Raw genomic sequence first — 19,348 nt, 5'->3', positions numbered from 1 at the left:
GACATGGTCACGCTGCTGAACTGGGGACTGATTCACAGCAATGCTTGGGTCATGTGACTCAATGGGTGCGACTGAGTGGCCTAGCCTTACTTGGGGTTCTGATAATCTGAACTCGGGGGCAGTTGGGTTTAGTGAAGACTGAGGAGAACTGCTTGGGATACTTTCAAACTCTTGGACATAAGGTCCCCATGTGGTAAACTGTGGGGGTTCACTGCCATAGTAACCATCGCCCTCCTCCTCTTCCTGAGCAATCACATTCCATCTCCTGACTGTCAACTTGACTGCTTCTCAAGTACATTTTGTTTTGTTTGCTTTGGTGTGACTGGCCCAGGAATAATCTCAAATGGCAGAAATCCACATGGTAGTAGTAGTAAGTCTATGTGAAGTGTGCACTGAGGGCCATTTCCTGTCTCTGGCTTGACAACGTACACAGGACCATTGCCAATCTGTTTCACAACAATATGGATTGGCCTTCCCCATTTATCGGCTAACTTATGTTTGCCTCGAATGTTGACATTCCTTACAAAGACCCAATCCCCCTCAGCTAACTCAGCTGTTTTGACTTTGACATCAAACCCGTGCTTGTTCCTTTCTCCAGACCTTTGGAGTTTTCTGCAGCCAGTGCATAGCTTTCTTTGAGTCACTGACGCAAGTTTTGGACATAGTCGGAGTGCGTGGTGTGGGTCTCAGTTGGAGGTGTAAGGCCGAGTATGCGATCAACTGGGACAGTCGGCTGCCTGCCGAACATTAGTTCATATGGCGAGTAGCCTGTTGCAGCACTTCTGGTGCAGTTGTACGCGTGTACAACAGGCTTGACAAAATCTCACCAGTGATGTTTGTCTTTTTCGTCAAGAGTCCCGAGGATGCTGCTTAGGGTCCTGTTAAAACGTTCCACGGGAATTCCCTGGGGATGGTACGGGGTGGTGCGCACTTTCCCAGCCCCTATCAGTGAACATAGCTCCCTGATTGTGTGGGATTCAAAATCACGTCCCTCATCAAGAAATAGCCCACCTGGCAGCGGGGAAAACTCAGGAGGTTCAACAACAAAGGTGCTATTGGGATTGACTTTTCTTACTCTAACATCTCCATGCAACTTTACAGGGAAAGTTTTGGTTTCACTTTTATGCACTTGAGCCACATGCTGGAGCAGTAATGCATAACTGTCTGATCGTTTAAGAAACTTAGACTTGTCGTGACTAACACCACGTTTGTACAGCTCTAGCAAAACATTTGTGACAACTAGGACTGGGATCTTGTTATTGAACTGGCAATCAGGCACGATGAGAGCCAAAACAGGCATTTGCTCTTCTGTCCCAGTGACATTTTCGGGAAATTACCTTTCCAGAACTTCTATGTACCCAAGGTAAGGTACTGCCTGACCCCTGGCCCCTTCAACCTCGAGAAGATTGTGTATGGGCTGGACCAGTAGGTTTGACAGGTATCGGGAATGGAAAGTCTCTGAAATTGTTGTTACTTGGGACCCAGCGACAAGAATGGATTCACATTTTAGGTCTCCTACAAAGATTGTGGAAGTACAGCGAGGGCCCACAAGTCCAGGAGGAAGGTTGTAAAAGGGGTTATTACTATTTTCAGAAGAGCCCTCACTTTGAACCATTGTTATGGGACTTATTGATCCTTTGTCCTCAGCTCCTGGGTGTCCCGTGGCAGGAGCTTCTAGAAGTTTAAAGATGCTCTTTGAGCAGTCTGCCTGGCCCAAAACTGGTCTCATCTTACTTTGAGCTCTGCATTCTTTTTACGTACAAGGTGTAGTGCTAGCTAGTATAGTGTAACAGACAGATGTCCAAGGGAAAAAACTAAAGCATCCACAAAACTCATTTACAGCATATCTATTTTGTCTTTACCACAACTGCAAACCTTTAACAAGCCATTTTTAACAAAAACAGACTTGCCTAGATGGACGTATATTATCAAAAAAACCATACATTTTTCAGCTTAATCCTCTCTACCAACCCACTCCAGCTGGCTTTTTTTTCATTTTTTTTTCCTTCCTTTCTTTTTTGATCCAAGAGAGGGAAAAAAAACATTCCCTAGTCCATTTTCAGCACACTGACACCTATTGGCAAAAACTATAACTGCACTAAATCTGCCAAGTGCTTAGATGAACACAATATATTAGGACCTTATGGGGCCAAATTAACAGGGTTACAAATGAAAAATACTGAAATTTGTTCAATAATTCCTTGACAATCTGTCTATGAAGATCATGTGACCTGTTCTTATACTATATCCAAAGTCAGGAATAAACTTTAAACTCAAAAGCAGTATTTGGCAATTAACAAAAAATTACAAGCATGAATTAGCATTAGGCTAAATGAAATTTTGTGAAAACCCACAAAATATGTATACCCAACATACAAATAAGCCATATTCAACCTTCGGCCTTTAAAAAAAGGCACTAGAGGAGGCCATACGTAGGAACAGAGGGGCATTGAGCTAAATGCTAAAGCTAAAAAGCCAACATGCTCACAGTGACAATGCTACTGTGCTGATGTTGAGCATGTTTAGCACATTCACCATCTTAGCTTTTAGCATCTTAGCATACTAATATTTACTATTTAGCACTAAACAAAGTACAGTTGTGGCTGATGGGAATGTTATTAATTTTGAAGGTATTTCATCACAAAGTATCAAACTAATATTCACATGATGGCGCTGGATGAAATGTGAAGTGGTGGACATGAATGTAAAAATTTCATGCCAATCCATCCATAACTTTAAAACATTTCACTCAAAACCACAAATGTGAAACTCACAGTGGCACTAGAGGGAATCGAGTCAGAAGATCACCAGTCAGTAGGACTGATCCTCTGGGTACAACACATATCTGTATAAAATTTCAGAGCAAATATTTCAGCCCAAACCAACTTTTACATTACCATCCCTAACGTCCTGCTGCTACCATGACTAAAAATGAACATATAGCAACTAATACAGCCTCTCTTCTTTCTCTGTGGCCAGCCTTTTAATAATATTTTCTAATCAGTGCTGTGGCATCCTTTAGAGTTCAAACAGGTCACTGGCAAAAAGCCATAATCCTTGTCTAGAACTCTGACCCACAACAGCCATTTTAATGGGGTCAATTACTGGAAGCAGATTACTTCACACCCTGACCAGTGGCACAAACTCTGATGCATTGGCTGCTGGGCTCATGATGAGGGCTCTTTACTAAAGGATATCAGTAATTATGTATCTGGAGCAGATAATCAAAAGGATTCAGCAAGATGCTGAGCACAAGATGATCAATAATATTGATAGGGACATAGCAAGAGAAGTGATCACTCATCGCCCGTTCAAGAAAACCAGGCAATACCTGCATGCGTGTATGGATTAAACAGCAAGAAAAATCATGCTGTGTGGCTTGTAATGTGGTGTTTTGCATGTGCACAAGTCTCTACATGTGTTTGTGTAAGACTGTGTGTGTGTGTGTGTGTGTGTGTGTGTGTGTGTGTGCGCGCGCGCCTTACGGTGTAGCTAAGAACAGATCATTTCAGGCAATAACTTGGACAACAACAGAACTTTCTTGAGGCTGTCTGGGTCTCATCCAGTTTCCTCAGTGTTATTTTAGCAGTGATGCTAACCCCACTTCTAGCAGCATTTAGACCATCCAACAGCCAAGAGGAACACAGGTCATAAGATTGCAGGATTACAGTTTTATAGATGTATTTTTTTCTGTCCCATACATTGTCCATACGGGTTTGTTTGAGAGTCTACAAGAGGCTAGAGAATTAGTAGATTTCATTTTCTGCAAGTAGTTCACGTAGAAAATAATAATAATAAAAACTTAAATCAGTTCACTACTTAAATTTGGCTCTTGATTTCACTTGTCAAACATTCCTGACTTTTGATTACAACTTGTTTTGGTTTTGGCAACTACAGACCACAAACCTGCACTTTTGTATTTCCCTGGTAACCTACTGTATTTCCTCGATATCTCCACCGCATCAGTTCCTCTTTTTTCACCTCGTTTATCAACACCATAGCAATTTTTTACTAGCCTACAACCTAACTTTAAGTTAGTGTAGATTGCCCTCTGTGTTCTAATCTGGTAAAATGGTGTTGGATCGAAACAGACTTCACATTTCTTTCAGATACTTAAATGGATGTACTTTCTACTACTTTCTAAGTTGTACAATGACCTTGACTTTTTAGCCGCAGTGTGAAGCTTCCTGTGAGCAGATCTCCTCTCCCCTGGCCAAAGTGAAAATCTGTAGAGCTGAAGTGTGGATTTCTGAAGCTGAGGTCAAACTAAAAGAAGGACACAGAGGTGAAGTCCACAGTCTAACATGTAGGGATGACTGCCCCTTGCTCTGGCCATATTTAGAGATGTGACTCTTGGCACGTCTCAGAAACAGCCTCCACTGGGGATCAACATGGTCGATCTGGTCTGCAGAATGACAACACAATTACAGCTCTCCTTCTTAAAGACATGTACAAGGAGGCTGAAGCACAGGGCGGAGGGGTGTATTTCTGAAATCCCACTGTTAGCTTTTAGCACCACTCCCCTGCCGCTAAAATCTCACAGTTGCCTGTGCTATGCTGCAAAAAGGGTTCATGTGCTGCAGTAAGCATGTTACTAACCTCTCACTGTCTGCGTCTGTCGCACTTTCTCCCTGACAAAACACTCTGAGGACTCTCAGCCTGTAGATCTGCCTTTTCGGCCACTGACCTCCTCAATTATTCAGAAGCAGTGAGTCAAACATTCCCATTTAAAGATCTAACACTTGTTTGAGCAGTTGAATGTCTGATAGTCGTGTAGAGGCAGACAGAGCAGATGGCTGAGAGACAGGTGAGGAGGATGGGTACTAGCTTTTTAGACCATCAATGTGTTAGAAGACATGCAAAATAAATGCCTCTAAAGAGTAATCCAAACGCATGAAGACTCCAGAAAAGTCATGTAGACTGAGGTTTAATTCAACTGTTAGATGACACTTGCGATTGCTACTGTTGTATTTGCACATGAGGATGCCAGAGAAAGGTTGGTTCCAATTGTTAACAGAAAGTTAAGGGGGCTTAGCATTCGACCCCGAGACACTCCAGAGAAGGAGGCGGCCATGGGAAGGACCCTCCCAACTTGTTCAAGCAGGTTGTAATGTATGGCAGTAATAAATTCATGGTATGAATTGTGCCCACACTACATTTTGTCCCAATGGGGCATAAACTCATCTGAAAAACCCTCTATTATCCCCACTGCCAACATTTTCTCACTCTTTAAAAGTATCTGTACATGGCAACTACAGTATAGATAGGTCTTATTGAAACATTAAAGAGAATGCACTGGGCACAAACTTATCCACATTCCATATTTTGGCTAAAGAAGCATCCAAATCAGATCAGATCAGAAAGTGATCTCCATCCTTAGGCTTTAACTCCTCTGACGAAGAGTATGCTGTATAAGGCTCAGTCTCATTCTGGCCCCATGACTTTTGCTCCTGTTTGAGTTCATGGTAAATGGTCTTATACTTGTATAGCACCTTTCTACGGTTGTACAGCACACTCAAACCGCTTTCACATTATTCGGCCATTCACCCATTCGCACTCCCAAGCACTCACGCATTCACACACCGGTGACATCACCGGGAGCAACTGGGGGTTTAGTGTCTTGCTCAAGGACACCTCAACATGTTGACTGGACAAGCCGGGAATCGAACCGCTAATCCTCCGGTTAGGAAACGACCTGCTCTACCTCCTGAGCCACGGCCGCCCCATTGATGGTTCACCTTATGATAAGGAAACACAGGGGCTGTAAAATGGAGGAATCTCGCTACTGTATAAACATTATTTTGGTCATGCATATACATGTACTGCTACACATCCCACTTTCCTGCCACAGGCCCTGTGACAGTCTGTCGACAGGCTTCAAACGAGTTTTAAGGTGATTTTCACAATGTACAGAGCTCAGTTTCTGCCTGGAGGGTCAGAAATGTGTTTGAGTTTAATAACATCTCCTATCTCGACTCTCTCCCACATCTTCATCACACAGTATCACAGTGTTGGTGGCTCATCGGCCCCCTGATCAATCATACCCTAACCACCACCCCCTCTTCTTTTCATTTGACCTATAATTCACCAAGACCTAGTGTAATCTCTTCGAGTTTGACCACAACAGAGAATAAGTCAGGGGACAGAGGTTAAAGAAACCTGTTCCACAGTCCTGAAGTCAGAGAACTGACCCTGCAGCTACCGCCTGTGTTTTCCAATCTGCAGTGTTTGACAAGGAACTCTGGGCATCCTATAAAAAGCATCCATTAACCAGGAAAGAAATCTTACTAAAGGTCCAACTTGCACACAAATCTTCTCATAGACTGGTCAGTGAAGTGTCAAAAAATGTGAGGAAGAAATCCTGTTTGTAAGCAGTTAAATTCGGAGAAAAGATGAATTTATACCTGGATGGATCTATGTGTTTGCACTTACACCATTTCCATCAGCAAGTTACTTTGTTAAACTTGCCATAGGGGACATGAGCAGATGGGGGACAGGGATCTGGCAGGGGGTGAGGAGCAGAGTTGGTCCTGAATTTGAACTTAACCAGGTTGTGGCCTGGGACTCACGCAGCAATTAGCCAATCAGCACCAGGGATCAGCTTCAAAAGGACCTGCGCAGTGTGAAGCTGGTCTAATTAGTCATATGAACGAAGGCAACAGACCGAGCACTGCATGCCTCAAGGGGGGGGACTGTCAGGTGAATAAGAGTCCATATTGCTGAAGACATGCTTCAGATCAAAGCTGACCTGATAAGAACAGTGTCTGAGACTGTGTCCCTGCAAAACGCCTGTCGGATTTCTGTATTTCTCATTGTTTTGTTTTTACATTAGCCATACAGCCTTTATCCTATGAACAATATTTATTTATATAAATATTTTTCTATGCAACAAATAAAAAGTAGTAAAAGATTTCCAATGGATTAACTTGACACTATGTATTTATTAGGAAACATTTGTAGCAACCCAGTAACCAAACAAGAAAGTCAACATGGATGATTCTGCAAAACTCTGGAATATCTGTACATTTAATTCAACCCTGTCTATTGGAACTTACATTTATATACAACTAATTTGTAAATACAGTAGTTTTAGATGCAATGTCAAACAGGCATCACAATGTCTGGCTCATGACAACGCCGGATGGAGATTTTTATTTGATCAGTACGTCTTACTTTCTTACTAGATGTCCACCTTGATACATAGCCTAAAGGGCACAGTACTTCCTGCACTGGTACTGAAGGTTCGAATCACGGTGCCTGCAGTCCACATGTCAAAGTGTCCCTGAGCAAAACACTGAACCCCAAGTTGCCCCCGATGTCTACAGCCATCGGTGTGAGTTGGCACTACAGGTGGCTGCTTTAGTTCTGTACCGGAAACAAATTTCTTGTGTGTGCAACATACTTGGCCAAATAAAGTGATCATCATTATTAAAAGTTTGTTAAAGAGGACACAAGGATATTTTATGACCTCTGATCCTTGCCCTCTGCAAAGCTTAGTTCAAGCTTCCACTGTTGAACTAGTTTTAACCATCAGATGTTAAAATAATCAGTCTTCTCAGTTAAGGTCTCTCCCTGTAGCCACACCAGCCCTGCAGGTGAACGTTGGAATGTAATATGCACAAGTACCTGTGATAATAGGGATTTTGTTTTCTTGTAGGCAAATAGTCATCCCTGTTGCCTGCTCGATAATGTAGTTAAAAAAAAAAAAAAAATTCACCAGAGAGGTCAAAGGCTAGGGTCACAACAACAGCCATTTCATTAGTGTGGCTCAAATGTCCTAGGATTCAATTCAATCATGGGGCGATTATTTTTCCTTAGATTCCACTCTGCAGGGAATTGGCTGCCATTTGTTGCCAACATTGTTATGCTGTGGCCATTTATCTGGAGGAATAATTGTTCAAATGGTTTCATTGTCATATCCCTGAGTGCTGCTGCCTGTAGGCTCTGTGTGGTGAGCTGTCACCTATCTTGTTATCTCTTGCTACTGACACACACTGATGTGTGGCGGGGAGTCGAGCGTTGCACACTGCAGAGCATGTCAGTTCTGACAAGTCATTTAATCTGCCCAGAATAGAAATGATCACCACAAGTGCAGAACGCCAGTAAGAGGTAGACTCCTATCACTTGTTTCCAGTATAAATGAAAGAGGTTTCAGCATTCAGGATTTAATGGCCTCAAACAAAATAGAAGAATTTTCCTGAATGAACTGCATTTTGTCATGTATGTCTAATTAACTGGCACATTCAGTTAGGGTTACATAATTCTTCAAATCTACTCCAAGACTTTGCACTGGACTGAATATGTTTTTGTAAAGAAACCAAATGTTGCCAAGAGAGTGATAAAAATGTCAAAATTGGATTAAAGCTCATAAAAGTGCCATTTTGACAAGTGGAAAAGATCAACTTTTATGATTGAGGTTAGGTGTTAGGTTAAGTGAAGAAATCTGTCTCGATGCTCCTCCCCGCCTCGTCCGACAACTAAATGGTTTGGAGTAGAGAGCCGACGGCAAAGCAAACTGTATGCTCTCTCTATCCCAGTGTAGGTGAGACTTTATGTCTCGATGGTTTGTGCTGAACTTAGAAAATTTCTTCTGTAAACTTTGAGATGGTTCGAATCAGTGGGATGATTTATTTTGAAGTTATGCCGTTTTTTTTTCTTTTGTCAGTGATATTGCAAAATTGTTAGATTTCAGCCTTTCTGTGGATCTCTTTGGTTAAGGTTAGGCAAACATCTGTAGATGGTTAAGGGAGGGACTGGTTTGGTGCGGGGTTAGACAGACACGATTAGATTTTGGTCATAATTCTTATGTTAAGGTTAGACACCAGCTGTTATTGATTAGGTTTAGGTACTTGTCTTTATTAGGTCAGGGTTAAGCAAATGGGTTAGTGGCTATGTTAAGGTAAGTGCCTTGGGTGGTTAAGGTCAGGGTTAGGTGTTAGGAAAGTAGTGGTTATGGTTAAGGTTAGGATAAATCTACAGGAATGAATGTAAGTCAATGTAAAGTCCCCACAAGGAATGAAAGCACAGTGTGTGTGTGTGTGTGTGTTTCTAAACTGCTCATGATTTAAAGTGCAAGTGCATAAACAGCACTGACGTAAACTGTGATGCAACAGCATCAGGAAACATTAAAACAGTAACTGAGGGTGAGAGCAGGCTCCTCTTTCCTTTAAAAAAGTACCTTAATGTTTGTTTTTAGGTTGTGCTGCTCATCTTTTTTGATATTTTTGGTTATATTTGCCACTAATGGTATAAAGACAAACAATAAACAAAGGGAGAGTGAGGGTGATATGACACACAACAGAAGTCCACAGCCAGAATCTCTTTGTAGCAGGTTTTTACTTATGGCTGAGCCTGTGTTGAAAGAGAGGGATGTCCTGAGTGCAGAGAAAGTCTGCAAAAATGAACCAAAATGAATCTGGACTCCCAAAAGCTGTGTTGTTAAAACTGTGGATATTTTGGAAAACTGAAACAATTATATTATCAGGTCTGGACACAATATTATAAGGGTACAAAGTGCATACTGGCCAATGTATCCAGCATTTTTCATCCATGTAAACCTGTAACCTTTCTCAGTCTTATCTGTGTTAGTGAGTCAGCTGGCTAAGAACCATCAAAGATAAGTCAAGCACCAAAATAGAACAACTATTACTCATGACTCATCCTGTGTCCCACTGTGGAAGGCACCAACACAAACCACCTCCTCTGCACTTCACCTCCAGGCTATGTGTTTCTTTAAAGCAGCCCCTCAAAGTGTGAATAATATTCTGGAAGGAGCAAACACTTAAGCAGGAAAGCTTTTAGCACATTATCCACTGGCAATTGCAAGATAATCCAATTTGCCAGCGCAGGTCTCCTATTAAATATCTGCAGCAGCAGATTTGCATTGAGGGCTCTGCTAATGGATTTAGCTGTTCTGAGGATGTCTTGCTCAGTAATTACAGTCATGGCCAAAAATACTGGCACCCCTGTATTTCTGTCAGATAATGCACCACTTCTCCCAGAAAATGGTTGCAATCACGAATTCTTTGGTATTCTTATGTTTATTTCTTTGTTTGCATTGGAACAACAGAAAAAAATCTGAGAAAGAAAAGCCAGATCTGACCCAGTCCACACAAAACTGCAAAAATGGACTGGACAGAATTACTGACACCTTTTCAAAATCACTAGAAATAGTTGTATTTCACATATTTTGACTTTTAATTAACTATATCTGAAATGGGATCCATAGTCAAAGTGGCCTCTGTGATTGGCTGTTGGAAATCCAGCACTACTTATCACTAGTATCCAGGAAGAAAAAACATTTCGTCATTTCATGCCTTAGGTGTAGATAATCTGTCTAGACCGGATTCAGTCCCTATCACATTAAAAGAAAGAGAAAAAATATCTTTAATCCTGAAAGCTTTCAAGCTTTCTACTTTGATATAAAACTGAATGAGTGACTAAGGACAGTCATACAGTGATAACAGTGGAGAACCTGAGCCTGGAAACCTGCGGTTTAGATTGTATATATATAACAAACTGCAGACTCGTCTGTTGTCACCACTGAATCCAGCTGTTAAAACCACGAGTTTCAGGTTTCACATTGTATTGAAATGAAGACAAGAGGGGAATAAAACTATTTTAAAATCTAAGCTAATAAAAAGAAAGAAGTGCATAAAGTTAGAAATAAAAGAGCAACAGATTATTTATTTACATTTCAATTAATTACTCAAAACACATAGAATCAAACTTTTAATTTAACTTTAAAAATGTTCAGTCCCCAAACACTGGATTTCAATCCAATTTTAAAAAGTACTTGTGTCTTAAATCTGCTCATAGGAATTCAGTTTGTTTGTTGACACACACACGACAGTAACAGACACACTCTGACACTGACTGACAAGCGTCCCCCAGGCAAGTGAAGCATGTGACACAGCACAGGGTGCTGCAGCCAGGCCAGCGGCGTACTACGATATCATATGCTGTACCTTAAGTATACCTCACTATATACACAAAACTCCTCCACCACCATGCAGTGCTTCAGTAAGATGGCAGCCGCTAGTAGTTTTCTCCAACATAACTCCTGCTCTATCTCTGTGGAGGTCACCCTCTACAGTGGGACTGGTCTCATATTCCAGTGCAAAACACCGAGCAGGATTAGAGCCACACACTGCACAACCAACAAGCCCACCACACCACCAAGTCTTCATCTCTCCATCTTTATTTTGGGCGCTGGCCTCATGGGGATCAAACTTGCAAACTAGCATCTTCCAAGTAGTTCGCTGACACAGCGAGCTGTTTGGTCAGACAGCAGAACCAGTTATTTCCTAGTGCCACTGACCGGTTACTACAGGTGTTGGACTCAAGATCAAACCCAAAACCCGGCAGTCCTCTCACTCCATGAGATATTTGGACAGAAACACTGGGCTTGAAAATTCAACAAACCACATAGAGATCAAACCAACAACCTGAAAGCTACAAAACTGTCTTCTACCTCTCCAAGCCATCCCCGCAGCAACCCTCGGGCCTTTCCTCTGGGTGCAGTATTTTGAGTTGTCGAAACCTCATAATCGCTGAATGGTGCTGAAAATGAGATGTTGGTTCTGAGACCTTCACCAAAGAAGGTGAATATACGAGCTAGTGGTGAAGAGCAACAACGTACATCAAGTACTGGGCTTAAGTCAGAGCACTTGTACTTTATATTTTGATTTTATGCTACTTAATCCTTTTTTTCAACTTTTTTTTTTTAACCTCACTACATTAATCTGACTGTCACTTTTCACTTTACAATTTGATCAGTTCATATATATCATATGTATAGCAGGCTGAACAATGCCATTTTGCATTACGAGTACTTTTACTTTTGGTACTATGAGTATATTTGGCTGCTATTACTTGTATAAATAGGTCACAGTTTCAAAACTGGGCATTTGCTTCTATACAGTAGGAGTATTTTTACACTGTGCTGTTGCTACTTTTACTTGAAGCCTTTTTCCACCACTGCAAACATAGATAGGTTAACAGGCTTTCACTTAACCATCACTCAGAGGGGCCCTAGAGAGGGGCCTTAATGTGGTGTGAACATTCTTTCTATTGGTAATTTACAACGTATGGTTACAAATGGAAGAACTTGGTACAATGTTTATCTTTATATTTAAAGAGGTCACTGTGATTTTCATGCATGCTGGAAGTTCTGCTGGCGGCGTCCTCCTCTGAGCCTACGCCTGTCACTAATGGTGTGCAAGAACTTTAATGAAATGTTTTGCACCTCAACTAAATTTATGTAGAAACAAATATATTACTTACAAGGTGACAGTGTTGCTGTAGCTCAGATTTCTTCCTGACTGCATGACCAAGAGCCCTTTGACAGAGATACTGAATCCTAAATATCTCCTTGTGAAAAAAATGTAAGTCCATGTAAAATATTTTCACAATACAGAGCAACAACATGAGAAGCTGTAGCATCAGATGCATCTATTTTCACACAATATTAAAAATAGTAAAAGAGCACACATTTCACCAAGGCCAGGTGTCTCCTGAGAGCTTTGACTCAGCTGAAAGCTACTCATGTCTTATATTACTAGTCTAATTTATTCACATATTGTATGAACACACTCAACATGCTCTCCAAAGCAAACTAGAATACACTATTTTAACTATTTATAAAATATCAATATCCAATATTCAAATTTTTTTAAACCAAAAACATTTTAAGCTCACAAATCAAAACCTTATTTAATGGCTCCCATGTATGTGAGTCATGCATTCTGGTGTTGGGAAAACAAAAGGAAGTTTTTTTGTTTGTTTTTGTTTTGTTTTGTTATAAACGTTTTGCTTATAGATGCAATCAAAAACTGGGGCATTTAAGGGGGTCTACTAATAGTTTGGGCACAATTTAAATAAAAAAATCAGCCATAATTTAGCCAGATCTGAACACACACAGATATGATACAAAATTTAGTCAGTATTACTTACCCTTTCCGAGGACTTCGTTATCCATAGACCCTTTTAAATGATAGAAAGAAGACGTTCCTTATAACATCAGAACTTCACCGAAGATCATGGCGTTTTTAGGCTTTCTTCAGTACCAGAGTGATTCGTTGACAGTTGTCAGTACATCCAAAATTTCATAACAAGCAGGAACTGCTGCTAACGAAATCGGCCTGCTTCATTTAGCGAAATATAAACGAACACAACATAAAAACCTGGGTTCATGCTGCAGGCCTTGGCATAACTCACTCAACCCATGGAAACACAGCCTACTTCCTGTTTCTTGTAAATGGTTTTCATTACTCCATTATTCATTTAATCGAATTTTTTAATGCAACATTATTTAAAAGCGCCGTAAATATCGGTGCACGACGTAAGCGACGTAAAAAAAACTTGACAGCAGCGTAGCTCATTTGATTGACAGGTGACTGAGGCCATATTGGAATGGGAGGGAGGGCGGGGCGTGTGTGCATTTAATTGGATAATTGAATTGCAACTGGAGCAGGTTTATTGGATGAAGGTCTTCGTTATAGTTTGAACCATAGGCCCACTGTACTGTCTGAACATGAAGCAAGCTGCTCAGGCATGACCGATGTGCTGGAGAGCCCTGGGAGTCAAAAAAAAAATTATGTTATGCAGGCCAGGGGTCTGTTTCCCCCTCCGGACACTGAATGAACATCACAACAGGGTCGCCGTAATGGCTTATTGTATTTAATATAACTATTTATTATATATTTTATAACTATAGGCAACTTTGTATTTCTTCTACATTATTTGATGACTCTGACAACAGGGCATTCACGGTTTGGGAGACAATGATGACTCTCAGCCTTTAGAAAATAAAAATGTGTATGTAATAATTATCAAATAGCACTATCATGGGCTAATGTCTCTTGTTGTCATATAAAGTTCACTTCTTATTTCTCTCCTTAATATAGTGACTGCAATGACAGCAAAGAATGACATTTTAGTGACTGGCCTATGAATTTGTCATGTCCCACTGTCATCACCCCATCTATGGAGTGAGGTCATGAAAATATCACACGTTTCTTCTTTAGCCAGACAATCTCTCTCTGTATTTGGGGTCTTTGGCATTAAAAAATAGAAACTCTCACAGCCTCTGGTTATTGGCTGCTCGGTCTCAGAGCTGCTGCGGGACAGTGTGACGTGGAAACAGAGGCAGTGATTGGAGATCACACGGGAATTATAAGGGGAGAGTGAACCGGACTGGAGCTTCCCAAAGAGCAGCCGGCCTCACATCTGACACCGCAAGGGGCTTAAAATCTCTGGAGTCAGTCGTCCTCCTTCCTCCATCATGCATTCAACAAGAATCACAGCTCGACAGTGACAAGTGTTTCCAAAGTGGCGAGTGTGTCCGTTTAGACGAGCAGTTTGTGCGCAAACAGGGAAGTCGAGGAGAAACTGAACGTATTTTACTGCGCTTATTTCTCCGCTGGGAGCCAAACGCAGGCGGGGCTGAGCGTTTTTGGAGGATTCTTTTTATGTAAAAGGAAATATTTTGATCCAAACCCTTTCACCGACATGGAGTACACGTCTTCCCCGAAACCGCAGCTCTCGTCCAGAGCAAATGCCTTCTCCATAGCCGCGCTGATGTCCAGTGGGAAGCCCAGTAAGGACAAAGAGACGGAGGAGAACACCATCAAGCCTCTCGGTAAGGATGGGAAGGAGACGGACTGTGAAATAAAATAAAATCTCGGCTTTTCAGGTTTAATAAAGCCTTAATTGTGCTTCAGATTACAGGCACAGATTACACCTGCTACCGCTGTTTTACGCAAAATTCCTGAAAGTTATGAAGGAGCCAGTTGAGCTCCGTGCAGAAGCAAAGAAACGAAAAACGGAAGGAATGAATAAATGGAATAAATATAAACTACATTAGACTATAGAACACGGATGGTGAGAAAACAAACAAGTTAAATAAATATGACAAATTCCCCATCATTTGACAAATAAATTCATTTGTAATTTATTAGTGTGCAGCTTATTTTATTTTATTATTAGCATTACAGTTATACGTGGACTATTATTTGCCTAAATTAACATGAAATTTAAATGTTCAGCAGTTTAAAAAGAAAATAATGTGACTGAAATCCTTGTCTGACACGGTGATGTCAGTTTTACAACTTGGATCATGTGAATTGTACAGAAAATAATAATAACATATCGTGATGTGATGTTTTTTCTCTCACTCATTCATCGGAGTTTGGAACAGACCTGCAACATGATATCAGTTTCTATCTTATAAAGACCTTGTGTGGCATTTGAGAGGAAACCCACTCAGGCTGCTGCGCCAAATATCATTTTAATTAGGCCGTTTCACAGAAAGTAAGAGTAAAAAGCCCTGTCAGGCAGAGAGGGCTTTCCACTTTATTGTCATGATGTCAGTGAAATTGTAAAACATTTTTACACGTTTCACGGATTAAAATGCCAAACATATTATATAAACTGCAGCTGAAGAAAGTTATTTTGTGTTATTTCCCATGACGTAGTCACCGACACGGGACAGTACGGATGTTATAGTAATAATTATTTTAAGAATAAACAGAAGATGTGTAGGCTGTTGTATTAGACTGCTAACTAACTATATGCGAGCTTTCTGTTTCTTTAGAACACGCTGCTGTCAGTGACACTGATGGAAATCAGTCCACATCATCATCTTCTCTTTATTTCTTTGTTTCCGTGTGTTCACCCAAAAGAGCAATTCGTGGAGAAGTCCTCCTGCACCCAGCAGTCTCTGGCAGACATGTCCTCTCTGGACGGGCACGGGGACTTCGGCGGGAGCGCGCCCGCGGTGTGCACGGAGCCGCTCATCCCCACCAATCCCGGCATACCTAGCGAGGAGATGGCGAAGATCTCGTGCAGCCTGGAGACCAAGGAGCTGTGGGACAAATTTCACGAGCTGGGCACCGAGATGATCATCACCAAGTCCGGAAGGTAGATAAAATAATAATAATAATAATAGTTAGGTAGGTAGGTAAAATGAATAATAAAGAACATCATCTATTCCTTTATATCCTGAAATAAAAGAAAATAGGCACACATGTAGTATTTCAAGTTTATTTTTCATAAAGTTGTATAATATTATAAGCACAACATGGCCTGTACATGCCAGGCTGTATCTACCACCGAGGACACACGGTAAAAAATACACACGATTCATTACAATATTTTAGAGTTTAATGTATTTACACCTGATTACTTTTAAATCAACATTTTTTTATTAATAAGGGACTGATTGTATTTCCAGAGTTTTATTCCTGCGATTTAGAAAACAATAATTAAAAATTACCAGTTACTTACAAATAATTAAATAAGAAAAAATAAAAAAACAAAATACAAGATATTAAAACGTTTTTAGAAAAGACCATAAATTTCTCAAATCCTGGAGACAGACAGTTGCAGCTTTAAAAGAAAAACTCACAGGGGTAACATAACCTACCAAGATTTTGCCTTTGATTTAGACTACAGAAATATATTTTTTAGATAAGAACTGCTCAAAATTATGTGCACACTGCTACTAATAACAGTAGCCTAATAATGCTTTGGTTTATTCTGACATAAAAACCCACTTCTCCAAAAAGCAATCTATTAACATGTATAATAATAATACTACTAATAATACAATAATAGTAACACCTGTCACTTCCTCATCAGGAGGATGTTCCCCACCATCCGGGTCTCTTTCTCGGGGGTGGACCAGGACTCTAAGTACATCGTGCTAATGGACATCGTCCCGGTGGACAACAAACGGTACCGGTACGCCTACCACCGCTCCTCCTGGCTGGTGGCCGGCAAGGCCGACCCTCCTCTGCCTGCCAGGTACAGACATGTGAACGGACTGTGTATTTCATCGCTGAAACGGAAAACATGTGGAAATATTTTGGAAACCTACCGAACTGAAACGAGGAGAAACAGCGGAGTTAGGGTGGCCTAGAGTTTTGTCTTAGCTGGAAACAGCCTGTATATATATATATGTATATATAAAACCCAACATCAGTCAGCAATATTATTATAGACTACATGATCCAGACAATTAGAGAATCGATCTTTATTGTCAATAAGAATTTAACTATTTTAATAACTGTGCGAAATGCAGGTGAAATAGAGGCTAGTGCAGCCCAAAGTAGTTCTGCCTTTCTGAACTGTGATACCCGGTAAACGTACTGTTCATAACGATGTGATCATCAGTTAGAAATCAGTAAGACTAATTGTTGTGATTATAAATGTGAGTTATAGCCAGTAGGCTATGCGATTATTTATTTATTTATTTATATATATATATATATACAGCCAATTAATTTATGAATGCAGTTCGTTAGTCAGAAAATAATTTGCTTCCAACTAATTTAGGTTGTTTTTTTTCACGCATGTGTGCGCAATTGTGATCACTTAATTTAACTGAATTTTGCGTAAGATTGTCAGGATAGAGTGTCCCAAACCCCTTTGGGCGCTATATTGTTATAGCAGCTACTATTTTGTATCCCTAACTGTTTGCTTCCCTCCCAAATCAAAGATGGCCGAGCTATCTGTAAATATTCAGATGTTCAGAGGGTTTGAATAGGCCTAAAATGTAGTCTTTCTACGTCAAAAACCAGTTGTCAACATATGGAACAGTGGGCTAAGATTACAAGTTACATTACTAGTCTTGTTTGTGTAACCTGCTATATCTAGTGTAGGCCCTTTAATTCAGAGATTATTTAATAACCTAACCAAATAGGCTATATTAATACTGTATGCAGTAAATTCCAATATTTTTTACATACATTGCCCATAGAGACAAATTAGAATTTGCCTTCCAAACAGGTGCCAACCCTAACATAATCCTAACATGAATGCAAGAGGAGCTGAAAAAAAGTGAGAAACATCCTGTGTTCTCCTGTTTACCTTACATTAGGCCTGCATGTCATTTATTTGGCTCTCACTTTGAGTTTTTCCTCTGTGTTGTTTCTAAAATATGTGCTATTATTGTTTTATTTTTTTTATAATTCAGCTCCTATAGGCTACAGAACATACAGTTCAACAGTTAAAATTAAAAGACATTCCTTACTTTTGGCTTTTAAATAATTGTTAAATAAAACAGAAATATAAATCAATAAATATCAATTATAATATTTTGACTAACAAAACGATCTTGAAAAGACTAAAGCATGAAAGAGATATTAGCCTAACAAAAACATCCTGAAAACCAGCAAAGCTTTTCCACGATTTTACACAGTGTTTTTTTTAAAAGTGGTCACTAAGCAACTAATTGCTAATTTGGCAATTAGCGCAGTTTACAGCTCTGAGTTGATTGGCTGTGGACGTTGGCTTCGATCGCCTGTCAGCCAATCAGAGACGAGGATGTGACCTGCCCTTGTTAACCCAAACCCGCAACTAATCGTCTCAAACGATGCTGAACCCGAACCCATCCCCGTGTTTACTCCCGAGACTTGGAATCAAACATTTGCCCTTGTTTGTTCCCCTGCAGGCTGTACGTCCACCCAGACTCTCCGTTCACAGGAGAGCAGCTGATGAAGCAAATGGTTTCTTTTGAGAAAGTCAAACTGACAAACAACGAACTGGACCAACACGGACATGTGAGCACTTGTACCTTTACTCCTCATTTGTCTGTAGAACAAACACGTCAGGTATTAAACCACATTATAAGTAAAAGCCTGTTCATAGAAGCTTTACTGTTACAACCCCAGAGGAAATGTGTTTAATCACATTTCATGTGAAAAAACAGACTCAAAGCAATAAATTAATACCCTAACTTAAGCTGACAGTAGCCTGCATTTTATACTTGTGCAGGACTGTTCAAGTCAAAGGCTCAGACCTGAGCGGGTTGGTGAGTGATTATATTAGAAAATCTAAGCAGCTCCAAGTGGACTAATAGGCTACATGACACAAATATTTTAAATGTTTAGTTTTACAGAAATAGCAAATAGTCTGTTTAAGAAAGGCATGCAGTGTTGCAACCAACCGCCAGGCTTTGTCAGAAATAACAGTGACATTATAATTACCGGCCTGACTGAAGCAAATTGCTCTTTTAATCCACCTTTCACTGAAGGTGTCATGACAAGCAGAAACAGGGAGCAGAAAAAACATTTCAGAGAAGAAAAACATTTATCTAATTTTAAGCCAACAGTAAGTGGGAGCCTGGGAAACAGGCCCATGAGCCAGGAGCTTCCTGACACCAGGGGCCTTAACCACCACAAATACTGGGCATCATTTTAACGTGGTTTACTCTTGTCAGCCAGGTTTGTTCTATTAAATACATATTGTTTGTGCTTTTGTTTTAAAGGTTTGCTTATTAATAAGACAATTCCCACAGAAAGAAAATTTTGTTTCCTTGTAAACAGACATGGATATGTTTTAATAA

At 40.4% G+C, this 19,348-nt stretch overlaps 1 protein-coding gene and 1 long non-coding RNA gene across 3 annotated transcripts in view; one reads left to right on the top strand and one right to left on the bottom strand.

Moving 5' to 3' along the window:
- LOC109968973 (uncharacterized) overlaps positions 1-13,313 on the bottom strand; it is a 31,702-nt gene extending 18,389 nt beyond the window's left edge. For both annotated transcript variants that reach the window (XR_002276213.1, XR_002276212.1), the window contains exons 1-2: positions 12,955-13,313; positions 12,286-12,372 (exon numbers count right to left, since the gene is read on the bottom strand). This is a non-coding gene — a long non-coding RNA (uncharacterized LOC109968973). The remainder of the gene's footprint in view (positions 1-12,285; positions 12,373-12,954) is intronic.
- A 913-nt stretch (positions 13,314-14,226) lies between these two features.
- Positions 14,227-19,348, top strand: part of tbx20 (T-box transcription factor 20) — a 15,729-nt gene continuing 10,607 nt past the window's right edge. Inside the window, exons 1-4 of the mRNA XM_020615551.1 lie at positions 14,227-14,641; positions 15,684-15,921; positions 16,642-16,806; positions 18,455-18,563. Of these exons, the coding sequence (XP_020471207.1) occupies positions 14,512-14,641; positions 15,684-15,921; positions 16,642-16,806; positions 18,455-18,563 (642 nt within the window). The 5' untranslated portion in view covers positions 14,227-14,511. The remainder of the gene's footprint in view (positions 14,642-15,683; positions 15,922-16,641; positions 16,807-18,454; positions 18,564-19,348) is intronic.

The sequence above is a fragment of the Monopterus albus genome, unplaced genomic scaffold (assembly GCF_001952655.1).
Source record: "Monopterus albus unplaced genomic scaffold, M_albus_1.0 scaffold166.1, whole genome shotgun sequence".
NCBI lineage: Eukaryota > Metazoa > Chordata > Actinopteri > Synbranchiformes > Synbranchidae > Monopterus > Monopterus albus.
Note: the sequence above shows the minus strand (reverse complement) of the source record. Positions and strands in the feature narration are given on the sequence as shown.